This window comes from Miniopterus natalensis, chromosome 11 (genome assembly GCF_054644295.1).
Source record: "Miniopterus natalensis isolate mMinNat1 chromosome 11, mMinNat1.hap1, whole genome shotgun sequence".
NCBI lineage: Eukaryota > Metazoa > Chordata > Mammalia > Chiroptera > Miniopteridae > Miniopterus > Miniopterus natalensis.
This window is the reverse complement of record NC_142091.1, coordinates 52562156-52576056: the sequence shown is the minus strand read 5'-3', so window position 1 is coordinate 52576056 and position 13901 is coordinate 52562156. Positions and strand designations below refer to the sequence as shown.

General features: G+C 46.0%; 1 protein-coding gene across 1 annotated transcript in view; it reads right to left on the bottom strand.

The window, feature by feature from the left end:
- Positions 1-13901, bottom strand: part of NAV2 (neuron navigator 2) — a 341354-nt gene that overhangs the window by 211881 nt on the left and 115572 nt on the right. Inside the window, exon 3 of the mRNA XM_087821777.1 lies at positions 6719-6771. Within this exon, the coding sequence (XP_087677903.1) occupies positions 6719-6771 (53 nt within the window). The remainder of the gene's footprint in view (positions 1-6718; positions 6772-13901) is intronic.

The window sequence follows — 13901 nt, the reverse complement described above, 5'->3', positions numbered from 1 at the left end:
GCTATAAGTGTATACAATAAGTGTTTGCTATTATTATTATTATTATTATTATATAAAAACAAGGACAGAACTGGGGACAAAGGCAATGACCGTAGGCTCCACAGCAGGAGGGCCAGCTCCCTCCTTGGTCTTTCCATCCATCCATCCATCCATCCATCCATCCATCCATCCATCCATCCATCCATCCAACATGTATTAAATACCTACTATATGTCAGTCAAGCAAGCCATAGTGCTTATTTAGGAAAGACACAGTATCTTCTTCAAGAATGTAAGTCAACAACCACAAGAGAATGTGTTATGAGAAATGCAGGCACAGGACACTCGGCCACACAAAAGACAACAGGGTACCTAAATATCTCAACTACTTGAAGTAACAACTTATCTGAATATTAAAGGTTACAATACCTAGGTGGGACAATCGCCACGTCTTCCTGGAAGACTGGACAGCATGCAGCAAAGTAGAAAGGCATGAGCTCACACGGCTCCCTTGGAGCACCTCAAGCTCTAGTACGTCTGGGGTATAGAATGTGAGTGGCCCAGTGGCAAGAGATGATGGTAACTGGTCATGAATGCCCTTCCTTCTCTTGTATGCTCAAGCATTTGGAGAAGGAAATGAAGAGTCAATGATGGTGTGAAACAGAGGTGTGACCAGAGAGGCAGAGAGACAGGCATGGAGGTCGTCACCATCTTTGAAAGGCAGTGACAGTGGATGTACCACCTTGAGTAGGTAGTAACAGATGCTTCCTGCTGATCTTGTTCTTGGATGCTTCTCACTCTGCTTTAAATTCAAAGTGGCCTGTGGACTTTTCTTCATGCCTTCTTGGATCTGTAACATATGTGCGCCCTTAGGGCCATGTAAAAATAGGCCTAGGGGCCCAGGGCAGAAGCACCTCAGCTGCCCAAGGATCTCTGACACTCCCCAAGCATGTGGCAGGCTTTCTGGCAGCTGTTGGGAGGGCTCAAGGTCACTGGGCCTAGAAACCCGATCCTGTTGCAGATGGCCTTCCCTTGGCCCAGGAAGCTCTGCGGAGAATAGTCAGAAGTACCTGGCGCCAAGGCCATCCCAACAGGCTGCCTTTTGCTCAGGGCCACCTGCCCATTTTTCTTGAGTTCCTATCAACAGGTCAACTCAGGCCCTTTCCAGAAATAATTTCCCTCCTTCTTGCTAACTCCTGGCTAAACCCAGTTGATTCTGCCGTATCCACAAATGAAAACTAAGGAAGGCAGGGATTGGTGAGGTGAAGACTATTCTTATTTTGCCCTTTCTCTGTCACACAGTGAACACCACATACTCTTAAGCTAGAGAGACTTGGGCTCGAGCTCCAACTGTGCCTTCTAGATAAGTAATCTGGGGCAAAATATAACCTTCTAAAGCCTCAGTCTCCATGTGCAAAATACAGACAATAACTGGGTGAAGCTCTTAACATGTCCCATGCATTCTGAGTGCTCAGCAAATGTATGTTCTCTCACTGAAGCCTCAGAGTAGCCCTGCAAGATGTTATTTCTTACAATCCCCAGGGGTGAGGGTGGAGGGAAGAGGTGCTGAGAGATCAAATGGATTATCCAGGGCCACAGTGTCTCATAAGCCCCCACTCAAAGGTGAGGCTGGCTACTCTTGAAATGTCAATTTCTTTGAAAATAAGTAGGTATCCTGAAAATTTGTCATCCCATCAGGAGCTCACATTTACTGAGTGTTCCCTCTGTGCCCACAGTGTACAAGCACACTTCACATTGGTTATCTCATGTAAGCCTTACAACAACCCACGAGGCAGGTACTATTACTACTCCTGTCATGGAAACTGGTCCCCTGAGAACCTAAGGAACATGCCTCAGGTCACAAGGAGCCAGCCTTCAGAACCCATGGTCTTAGCTTTGATGTTTTACAGCTCCCAGAGGTCAGAGGTAAAACAGAAAACCTAGTCTGTCTTTTCACAGAGGAGACTCTGGACCAGAGAAAGGAGGGCTGGATCCAGGAGCAGCACTGGGACCTGATGCCCAGGTCTGGGGGCTGGTGCATCTATGCTCTTTCTAGGCTTCATTGCACTGTGTCTTACCTGGTGCTGGCTTTCTGAAAGGGGCTTCAGGGGCACCTGTGGCAGTGGGGAAGGGAAGAGGCAGGGGGAAGGGAAGAGGGTATTTGTAAAGCACTTACCATGTTCACACAGCAAACACTCTAGAGGCTTTAGTTATATTTTATAGCTGTAAATATTATTACCCATTATTATCACTTCCATTGCCTCATTAGTCCTCACAAAACCTTTATGAGGTAGGTATTATTATCAACCCTACTTTCTAGAACAGGAAATAGAGGCTTCAAAAGGTTAAATAATTAGCTCAAGGCCACAGACTAGCAGAGAAGGAACTCAAACTTGGCCTGTCTGGGTCTCAAGCCCAGGCTGGCCCCCAGTCTGGATGCAGCAAGGGAAGGAGGCAGGAGGACTCCCTGAGAGCCCAGGAGGAAGCAGGCAGGCAGTGCTGGGAGGCCCAGATGACCCCAGGCCTGAGGTCAGCCAGCCAGAGGGGAAAACAGGCCTGGGGCTTTCCACTGAAAGGGCTGGCAGGTCTTGCTAACGTTGCACCTCTCCTAATCAACAGCAGAAAGCCAAGCCACTTAAAATAATAATGATTTAAAAAGAGAAGCACTCCCTACAGTGGCCATCCCTAGGCCCACAGTGAGTATTCAATGTCCTGCAGCTCAGTGGGTTCAGGGAGCAAGGCAGTGGCTGCCCCAGCGCCCGCTGGCTAAGCTCCAAGCAATGTTTCTCCTTCCAAAGTAACACATAACTCTGCTGAACACACCACTTGAAAGCCAAAAAGATGCCCCTGGGTTGCCATGGCAACGCTAAACAGACAAAACATTTAACCAGCTCTGACGCACACACAAACTTATTTAAGGGCCAAATAGACTGCTTTGGAGGGGGAGAGAGGGCAGGAGAGGGGAGTGTTGTTTCTACAGCTCCATCTCCAAGGATTTGGCCCCCGAAGCATCTAGGTCAGACTGAAACAGGGCAAAGGACTCACACATAGGCTGAGAACAAGCCTGCTGGGGAAAGGGAAGTCCCTGCCACTGCTCTGTCAGGGTCACAGTCCTATTTTATGAGGGCTGAGAGATGGGCGCCGAGAGTTACAGACGCCGATGATCGTAGCTCTACCTCTCCCTGGAGACAGCCCTCTGCCACCCAGCATTCCGATCTTCTCACCCCAAAGTGGGGAGTGCCATGCCGGCCACAGCAGTCGGGAGGACCCAATGGGCTCACGAGTGTGAAGTCATGGTAAACCTGAAAGCACTGTGTGGAGGCACATTAGTGCTGATGTTAAAAATATTAAACCACCATTTCCCACCAGGTAGCGTTTTCATTTTCCAGATCCCACCGTTCAGCTTCCACCCACAGGAGTTGATGACCATGGTGATTTTCCTTTTGGAAACTTTGCTCCTGGGTCCAACGGGGGGAGCTCTGTGGGCTGTAGCCATCTGGGGAGTGATAAGGAATGCAGACGACTTGTCCTGGGTCCAAAAAGACCACCGTGCCCGTGGGGTCTGCTGTACTCTGGACAATTCCATGCCCCAGCCCTCACCTTGAACACCACGCGGCAGAGTGTCAGTGTTGCTGAGAGGCTGGAAGACCCTTACCAGGCACAGTTTATAGCACTTGGGGAGGACCAATGAACAAATCTTGCAAAACCTTCCTCAGCAGGGTCTGTGACACCATCAGGTAAACATTCTCCAGAAAGGGGAATCCTCACCCACTCATCACGCCCCTGTGGCGAGCCCTCTTGCCTTCTGAGACTCACCCTAGAAGTTATTCTAGAGCCTCCCCTGGCCCGCGGTGCAATGCACCCTGCGGGGCCCCGCACAGGTGTCTGCGGGAGCAGCTGCACCGGCCGCTGTGCTGGTTGTTCTCCGGTCTCCTACCTACTCATCTCTGGGTTCCTTGAGGGCAGGAATCGCATCTCGTTCACTTGGCCTAGCCCAGTGCCTGGCATTAGTTGGCACTCTGTGAATGTTGGCCAACTGGCTCCAAGTGTGCAATGCCATGCCCATGTCTGTGCACCAGTGCCCCCGGAATCCTCCAGTCCGTATGCCGCAAGTATCTGCGTTCACTTCCCCGTCCTCTGGGAGGGAGCAGGACCTGGAGCAGAGCCTGCAGCGCAGGAGTGAGAGCAGGGGCTGGGGCTCTGAGGCTGCGGGTGGGTCGGGAGGAGGGGGCTGAGTGGGAGGGCGGGAGTAAGAGGTGAAGGCTTGGCCTCCTCCCCACAAAATCTAAGCTCCCCTTCCTACCCACTGACAGGCTGATGAAATGAATTGGTCCCTCGAAAACTGGGGTAACACTCATTCCTCCTGCTCTGAGATGAAATTGCTTTTCTTTGGCTCCATTATTAAAGGCCCCTGAAGATGCTCCGTTTTCTTAGGGAGTGAGCACATGAACTCCATGTGGATTATTTTCAAGGGACTGACAGTTACCCTCCCAACAGGTACATCCCCCAATTTCTCAACTCACTGCGGGTCATCTTCCTTTTATCAACATGATGCTCTCCACCTACCTTCTCCTCTGGTCTCCTCCAAACAAGCAACATTCAGAGAACAGCCACAAATCTCTACCATCAGCCACCCTAAATAAGGTCTAAGTTAACCTAGGAATCTAGAAAGGGTGGTCCATCCACTTTGCTACATCGCCATGGGTAGAAATGCTTCCCTCCATATGCTCACACGCACACACACTCGGGCGTCCGATTAGCAAGAACACCACCCGGGCTTGTCTATAAGAACTTCCCGTGTGCCCCAGGCCAGTCCTCCCTTATGAATCTATCACTGTTTTGTAATACAGGGGACAGGACAATAGCCCTGTTGTCTTCATCATCTTTCTCATTTCCTACAGAGTGGAATCACTGTGGCAGAGGCTCTTACGTCTTCCTGGCCTCACATCCTGTAGCTGAACTATTCTCTGCTACATTTACCACCAGACCATGCCTGCCTCCCTGCCCCTAAGCTGGAACTAATTATCACAGGCAATTATAGGATTTTTATATCCTTGTGTTCTAAAAAAAAAGTCCATAAAAAAAAACAACAATCCGTACTTCCACAGCTGAAAGAGTTATAGGGAAACCACAAAATTGTACTGCTACTATGGTAATATTTATAAGTAAGATATTTACACATAGAACTGAATTTGCACAGAAGAAACTGAGGTGAGAGTCTTATAAGTTTGAAAGCAGACTTTAACAACAGACACCTCCAAAGGAAGGTGGGGAAGATACAAATGTTCCAAATAGAATAAAAGGTTCCCTACCTTCAAATGTCAGTTCTACACATGCATCAGCATGGGCTAGGCACATGAACTGATATCCATCCCAGGAGGAAGTACTGCATTTTCACGTGAAGATATAACTGCATGAGTAAAATGCCTGCACTAAAATTAAGTCTTCTATCATCCAAATTGTCTCAATTATTAATACACTAGACAGCTGCAGTAGCTCGAGCAAAAATAGCAGCCAAGCTTTTCCAAAAGTCAAAGCAGCCATGAGCTGTCTGCATGGGGACTTTTCTGGATCCATGGTTGCTCTCTGGATCAAATGAAAAGAAACAATCCCCAGAGGAACAATAAAACAGAGACTTGCTTCAGAATGTACCCTGAAAAATGACTTCCCTCCACCATACACACACATGCACGCACCCACCCTCTTTATAAAAAAAGTTGTATGCATAAGAAAAGAGTTGACTACAAAGGCTACCTGTCCAACTCACTGGGATAACAATTCAGAAAATCGGACACTGCACCCAAGGAATGCCAGTCAATGTGGTGCATTCTGGAAAGAGACTATCAAATTGTGCCTACTCAACTGAACTGAGGTGAGGTTAGAAAAACAAATTATCCCCTTTTTTTAGATTTCTGGAAGCAAATTAATGTCTCCAGAGAGAGAAAAAGTGGTCCTTAAGTTGCTACCTTCATATTTTAAACAGGTATCAGCATCATCTTAACAGACACTGATAATATACATTTTTAGTATAAATATCCATGTTTCAAAGCATTTTGAAGGGAAAAGCTAAGCACTCAGAGCATCACAATTTAATGTTTTCTCAACTCAACAATGATCATGAATTTTAATTCAATGGTTATATGTAGAACATGCAACAAGCAAAGAATAGATTTTAGAAGATTCTTTTTTAAAAAAAAGAAGCTTTAATAACAGAGCTAAGCAAGCACATCACAGCAGAGGGAATATCACTTGTCAAGGTTACATCGAGAATGATCTGGATATAATTCATTTCCCATTTCCCGTCACAGTTCTGATTTCACATCATTCTAACCTTTAAAGGAAATCAGATCACATGCCCCCAATTCTGATAGTGAGATACCATCACTTCATCTGTGCCTCAGACAGAAACTGCTGTGGGTCTTTGAGGAAGCAGAACAAGTCCCAACAGTCCAAGTTCTAAGCAGGCGTATGTTTGCACCAGTTCTGCATAACTTGTTTCTAAGAGCAAGCACCATATTTCATTGTCGCTGTCTCATAGTCTATATAAAAGTCATAGTCATTTTTCAGTAAATGCCAACAAATGTCAGAAAAGCAGACCATGGCTACTTGGAAATGGCTGTTAGTTTATTAATATAATCCCCTAGAATAAAAGTTATGGTGTAAATGTTTTCACAATGGTCAATATCACTTAAAGGCAGGGTTAACATGACACAAACACCCTCTACCCGTGAACCACTTACCATTTGCGATCTGTTCTTCGGACAGCCATTGATGTCTTCAATCTTTTCATTTGCTGAAAAAGGAAACACAAATCAGAAAAATAAATCACCACTGCAGACACTTCGAGTTGTGATGCTCAGGACCCTTGAGACCAACCAAGTCCTAAGGCCCAGACGGGGTCTGTCCAATCAGCACAGGCATGTGAAATGCTGAGACGCATCTAGCAAGCTTTAGGACTTACTCATCGAGCCACTGTCCTCCAGGGACAGCTGGGGCAAGGTCGTCATCATCTAAAGCAGAGACAACTGCATTGACGACAGTCTTGGAAGGATGGGCATCAGAAATGTTGAAGACAGGGAAACGGGCTGAGCTGTGAGCGTGCTTTAGGCTCTTAGATAGACAAGCGCAACCTCCCCCCAAAAGATGGGCTCGTTCAGAGTGGATCAGTCCAGCTGAGACCTCGCTCCAGGGCACAAAAGCTACAGATGATAACATTTCACCAGAAATACTAGCATTGCTTTATACTAGTAGGATTACTAATAATCCCGTTCCCAAGTGGTGGCAAACAGGGAAAATGAGTGAGACTTAAAAATGGCTCACCCAAGGCCACATAGTAAGTCCAAATTAGATCTGAGATAGTCTTGAAGTCATAATAGCTCTTAACTACTAAGAAAAGTGAAAGCAAGAGGGTGCAATGAATTAAGTGGAAATCAAATACCAATAACAGGGAAGAAAGGCCCAGCCTCTCGTCGGGAAGCATGGAGGACCCCCGCAAGACGCAGCCCAGAGTATCTGTGGAGGGGGGCAGTTTGTGACGGCAGCTGCACAAAAAAGGCAGTGCATGTAGAGGTCAGGACACTGGCTCTGGGGGCAAAGATATCCCAGTTTAAATCCCAGCTCTACAGCTTCTTAGCTGTGTGACCTTAGCCATGTCACTTAACCTCTCTGGGCCAAAGTTTCCACATCTATGAGATGCAGCTAACACTACCTACTTCATAGGAGGGGCTACGAGAAATAGATGATATGATACCAGTAAAATGCTTAGCACACAGTGTGTTCTATAAATGGTAGCTATCACTACCCCAACAATATATTGTCTTATCATCTATGTCAAATATATAAAATAAAAATTTCCTTTTTGATGTCTCCATCTGAGTTAAGCCCAGAAACTCAGCAGAATTCCATAAAAAGGAACTAAGAATATGCTTACTCTGTGAAGCCTTTTATAAGCTTCCTCCCTGATTCCACGTCCTTTCGCCCCATGTCCCACCCCAGGAGGGAGAGGCACACCCAGCTCTTCGTCTCTCAGCGTCCTGTACCCACCTCTGTTTCGTTCTTAAGCATCTACTGTGCAACTAACTCCTTTCCTCGACTCCCCCAGGTACTCTGTGGGCCTGACAGACACGTAGGTTTTGTTTTTCACTTGTATATCCTTAGGGCACATTAGTGCTTGCAAAATGGAATTCCAAAAAACATATCACATCAAATTTTCATGAATACAATGCCTAAAACTTCCATGAAAAGAAAAGACATTAAAAACTGTCTGAAAAGGGTAAGAGAATCAGTGTCCCAAGCCTCTAGGATTTTAGAGCACCTGAATCTAAATGCGGCTCCCCATCTCTTCAGCTGGGCTTATTTTTTCCTCTAGTGTTTCTACCTTGAGAGAGAAGTGAAAACAAGCAAGCAAGCTAGTGACAAGAAATTGTTTCAAAATCAAATTACCATGAGACTGTCTGGATGGTACACACACAACCTAACCCACAGTGCCTTTAGAATTTGCCAAAAGTAAATTTGCAAAACAACAAAAAACGTAAGGTGGGCTTCTGACCCACCTGGGGAGATCTTCGGAGAGCCAATTGCATTTTCTCAAGAGGACACCGGGATGGGCATTTTAAAAAGCCTCTTGTACCACCTGCTTCCCCTACTCCCAAAAGGGGTACCGCAGCCTGGCCGGGCATGGCTCAGCGGTTGAGCATCAGCCTAGGATCCAGGATATCGGGTTCGATTCCTAGTCAGGGCACATGCCCGGGTTGCAGGCTCAATCCCCAGTTGGGGGGTTGCAGGAGGCAGCTGATCAATGACTCTCTCATCATTGATGTTTCTACCTCTCTTTCTCCCTCTTTCTGAAATCAATAAAGATATATTAAAAAAAAAAAAAAGATCCTTGACGAATGGCACTCCTTCATCCATGGGAAACTATGGCAGGCCTGCACTCTGACCTTGGATTCTGATATACCACACTGGAGAATAAATTGTGGCTTTTGGGTGTCAATGACACTCAAGGTATCTTCCAACTGGATACTCGTGATGGCCAAAGTCATAAGTCATTGGATTCTGATCAATACCCAGTTCAGCATTAGGTCATTAGTGCTCATTAAAGTGAAGGATGGATAACCGTGATCCTAAGAATCATTTTTAAAGATTCTTTACATACCATCTGGATAAAGGAAATCAAATGGCTTGGTCTCATTACTCCTCTAATTCCTTTTCATGGTCTGTCACCTAAACCATAGTCAGGTGGTCCTTGAATTAAAATTATCATGCCTCCTGTAAGCCCAATTCTGCCATTTATAAGATTCAAAATAAACCAGTGGAGTAGAGCCTATTTATATGACCACGCTAAAGGATACATGGGAAGAGATCAATCAAATGACTAAGCCTGAACTCAAAATAAATGCTTAATGAAAATGCAAAGTGAGTCGTGGACCTCCTAGTTTCTAATTTCATGTAATTTAAATACTCCTTTAAATTCTCAAGTATGTCTATGGTTGTCATAAACACTTACAGTGACAATAGCAGTTCTGATTGTGCTAGTAAGAAGGAAGAAGAACTTGGTCTTCAAAGCCAAATTCATTAAATCTTGTAGGGGGTCTTTGGCTACAGCCCCAAAGCAGATAACCAGATGCAAAGGCATTTGTCCCCAAAGTCCTTAACTGTGATTACAACTGGCATTCCTAAGTGCCAATGGGAATTATTTATTCCAGCCTGTTCAATACATTCTTAGCCCATTAGTGCAGTAACTTATCAGCACACAAGGTAACAAGTTAGTAATTGGAAAGCATTAGTGCACTTTTAAAATAAGGATAGCAGCTTCTCCCAGCTGGCGTGGCTCAGTGGCTCAGCATCAACGCATGAACCAGGAAGCCACGGTTCAATTTCCAGTCAGGGCACATGCCTGGGTTTCGAGCTCGATCCCCTGTACGGGGCACACAGGAGGCAGCCGGTCAGTAACTCTCATCATTGATGTTTCTATCTCTCTCCCCCTCCCTTCCTCTTTCTGAAATCAATAAAAACATATTTAAAAAAATAAAAATAAAAGAGCTCAGTTCTCATATACACATAAAAAAAGAATAGTGGCATCAAGCTCATTACTTTTCCAAAGATCTCCTCTGATAAGTTCAGAGCATTTCGCCAACCCCTGCATCCATACATGGCATCTTCACATGTGCATAAGGCAGCCGGCAGCCCTACCAATGGGAAGAGAGAGAAACGGGCTGTGCAGACAGGCAGATGACTTACCCAAGGTCACACAACGGCAGTATGTCATCCAGGGAAAGAAGGTCAGTTCCTGTGTGTTTGAATTTCTTGGTTGTGCTCAGAGGCAGCCCAAATGGTGATGGAAAATAAGCTATCGGCTCTCTTCACCTCTGACAGGAAATCCCTTCCTCTAGGTCTTGGCTTCCTCCTTCCCTCCAGTCCTCTGTGTCCATCCTGTTTCCCTCCTTCCCTCTGCCCTCTTTCCTCCCTTTCTCCTGCCCTTTTTCCCTTCCCTCACTCCAGTCCCTCCTGGCACCCTCCCCGAGTGACAGCGATGTACGCAGGAGGAGGGAGCCTGTCTTCCTCTTGATTCATGCTGTTTGGCCTGGCCTCGTAAACCTCTCTACTAACTCATGGAGAGGGCACCGTAATGGGCTGGCTGGCAACTGCTGACTTTGGGCAGCTCACGAGTCCAGAAGATAATCACACTAATAAGAGGTTGAACACAGAGAGACCCAATCTGCAGTCACTAAAGGAAGGACACGAAGAGCCAGTAGCAAAGGTCCACTTCTGCCTCAAGGGCAGAGGCAACGATGGAATAATATGGGCCCCAAATAACCCCACTACCTGGGAAGCCCACCTCCAGGGGTGTTAGGAATAGGTGACGATTTAGATAGGAGCAGTGTGTGTGAAAAGCATTTAAGGTTTTCCTTCGGTTCACATCTGATTATGTCACTCCCCAACCTGAAAAATCAGCTCTTCCGACCACTGGCTTTTGTAAAGCGCAGAATTCACTGCCTGGTACCTGGTGGCCCTGCCTGACTAAGCCTTGTTGACCCTCTGGCTCTCTACGCTCCAGCTGTTTTACACACTATTTCCTCTACCAGGAATGCCCTTCCTGACTGCTTCACCTAGCTAACTCCACCTAACTGACTCCAAGTTTGGCTTATAGGTAAATTACTAATAGGTAAATTACCCCCCCCCCCCCGTCCCTGCCAATCATGGGCCAGGTCTCATAGCACCACAGGTCCTTAGTCAGTATGCATGACACTCCTCCTGGGTCTAGAAAGAGGCTCTCCCTTAAAAGGGACAGTCTCCCTGCCTGCAAATTTTGATGGACCTTCGTTGAGATGTGTTCTTTTTAACTTTTTACTTTGAAATAACTTCAAACTTCCAGAAAAGTTACAGGAATAGTACAGAGATTGTCTACATTCCTTCATTCATTCTCATTTTCTCCCCCCTCGCACCCCTCTCTGTATAGGGACGCACTAATTTCTGAGTCACTTTAGTGTAGGCTACCTAGATCATGTCCTTTGCCCTTTATACTTAGCATGCATTTCCAAAGGACAAGAATATTATCTAACAGTAGAGTCGAAAATTTCAGAAAAGCCCAGCCGGGCGTGGCTCAGCAGTTGGGCATCGAGCTAGCACCCAGGAGATGGAGGTTCGATTCCCCGTCAGGGCGCACGCCCGTTGCCGGCTAGATCTCCGGTGGGGGGCACGCAGGAGCAGCCGATCAGTGACTCATCATTGATGTTTCTGTCTCTCTCTCTCCCTCTCCCTTCTCTCTTAAGTCAATAAAGATGTATTTTTTTAAAATTTTCAGAAAATTTAGGCTTGATATAATTCCAATGTTCCAATTCTGTCAATTGATGCAAAAATGTCCTTTATAGTATTTTATTCCCCAGTTCAGGAGACCACATAGTGCATTTAGTTGTCATGTCTCTTTATTCTTGAACGATCCCTCTGCCTTTCTTTCTTTCACAGCACTGACATTTTGGAACAATACAGACCAGTTTTGTTTTTAATAGAATATTCCACAATCTGGGTCTGTCTGAGATTCCTCACAATTAGTTTCAGGTTTTCCATCCCTGACTGGAATTCAGCGTCAGTGACACTGTGTTCTCTAGGGTATGACACCGGGAGCACATGACATTCGTCTGTCCCTCCCCAATAATGTCATTTTGATCCCCCTGTCATGATGTGGGGATTCTCTCCTGTGTGGTTATTATATCTCCCCTGGGAACTAGTAAGCAATCAGTGGAGAGACACTCTGGGAAAAAGCAAACAGTCTGCTCCTCATCAAACTTCCCTCTCTTGATTTCAGCATCCATAGAAATTCTTGCCTTAACTAATCTACCATCAAGGTTGTGACTCCTCTACATTTATCAGTCAGTGGAGCCCTCTCTGCTCTATTGATGTATCATATTTATCTATCAGTATAGACTTATAGGTTCATATTTTATTCCATAATTATGATCCATGACCATCCTCAGCTATTTTGATGCTCTCATTGTCTCTGATTAGACTGTTTCTGTAGCCCTGGAGGAGAAAACTAGTACTTGTAGGGAGATACCACCAAGGGGGCGGTTCTGACCTAATAAAAGAAGAGCTTTTGAAGGATTCCAATTCTCCATGTTGGATTTAGTTTCCTGAGGAGGTAATAAGATGCCCATCACAGTAAATATTTAACAGAATCTGCTGATTGCCTTTCATATAAGCAATTCATGCATCAAGTTGGAGATTTTAAAGGGCACTTCCAAAACTTAGAGCTAAGAGTTGCAGCAGAATCCTGGAAAGGAGGAGGGTGTGGCATACAGCTTAGAAGAATGTTCGGAAGAATACTGAATGCTGAGAAAGAGAAACCTCCAGGCCATCTGTTGGAAAAAATTCGATCCAGACTTGCAGAAGCAGGGGCTGCAGTGGATAAAATTCTCATCCCTAATCCTTGCTAAATGCTATGAACCCAGAAAGGAAGATGACTCAGGCCCAGGCCCAGTACAGCAGCCGGTGGAATGACAGAGGAGGGTGCCTCCAGCTGCCTGGGGGAGCCAGGAAAGGTATCAGAGAGAAACTGACTTTTCATGAATGGGGGAGAGATCTCCAGGCAAAGAACCACCAGAATTCTGTCCAGCACCAGAGGGAGTCACCAGGGCTCTAATCCCAGGAAATTTTTAGACAGATAGATAGATATACACATATAACATGTATATATTAAGTACATGTACACATACAAATATATCTTTTTCTATTTTATTTTAATGGACATGTCAGAGGAAAGCATGGACCTCAAAAGTAAAGAGTACAATTGGTCAATAGTTCAGCACCCTGATCAGAAAATGCTGCTCCTCTTCTTCTGTCACCAAGAGATCTGTGTTCACAGGACATTCTAAGATTAAACGGTCTCAATGGGCTGATAGACAATATCGGGGAAAAGTGACACAGGAGACCCCTGTGTTTAACTGCCTTCTCAGCTCCCCATCTTGCAGGCCTGGAGCAGGGTGTGTGGGCCCGGTGCTGTCAGGGGTGCAGATTCGTGTGCTGACATCTGACCTTATTTAGGAATCTCTGGCCAGAGCCAGCCCCTCCTGCAGGGCTGAGGAAAGCAGCTTGGTGGCTTGAGGGGCAGCCTGGGTCACTGGTACTCGCTTGAGCCTCTGGAGTCCTACTCTAGTAGCTCCAGGCCCAGAGGGTTAACTGTCTGGGGGGACTGATGTCATCTAAATAGACTCAGGAAAACATCCTCTTGAGCAACAGTAAAAATCATGCTAGCTTATATCTCCATAGCACTACATTTAGTAAATTCACTACATACTGTTACCATTCGCCTCTGCTGGGCCCATGACAGACGTAACTAATCTACCATGATGCACTGTGACATTGCTGCCGAAGATCATCATTTTTCTCCACAGACCTTTCCAGGCAGCGCCTACCACGTGCTATCTA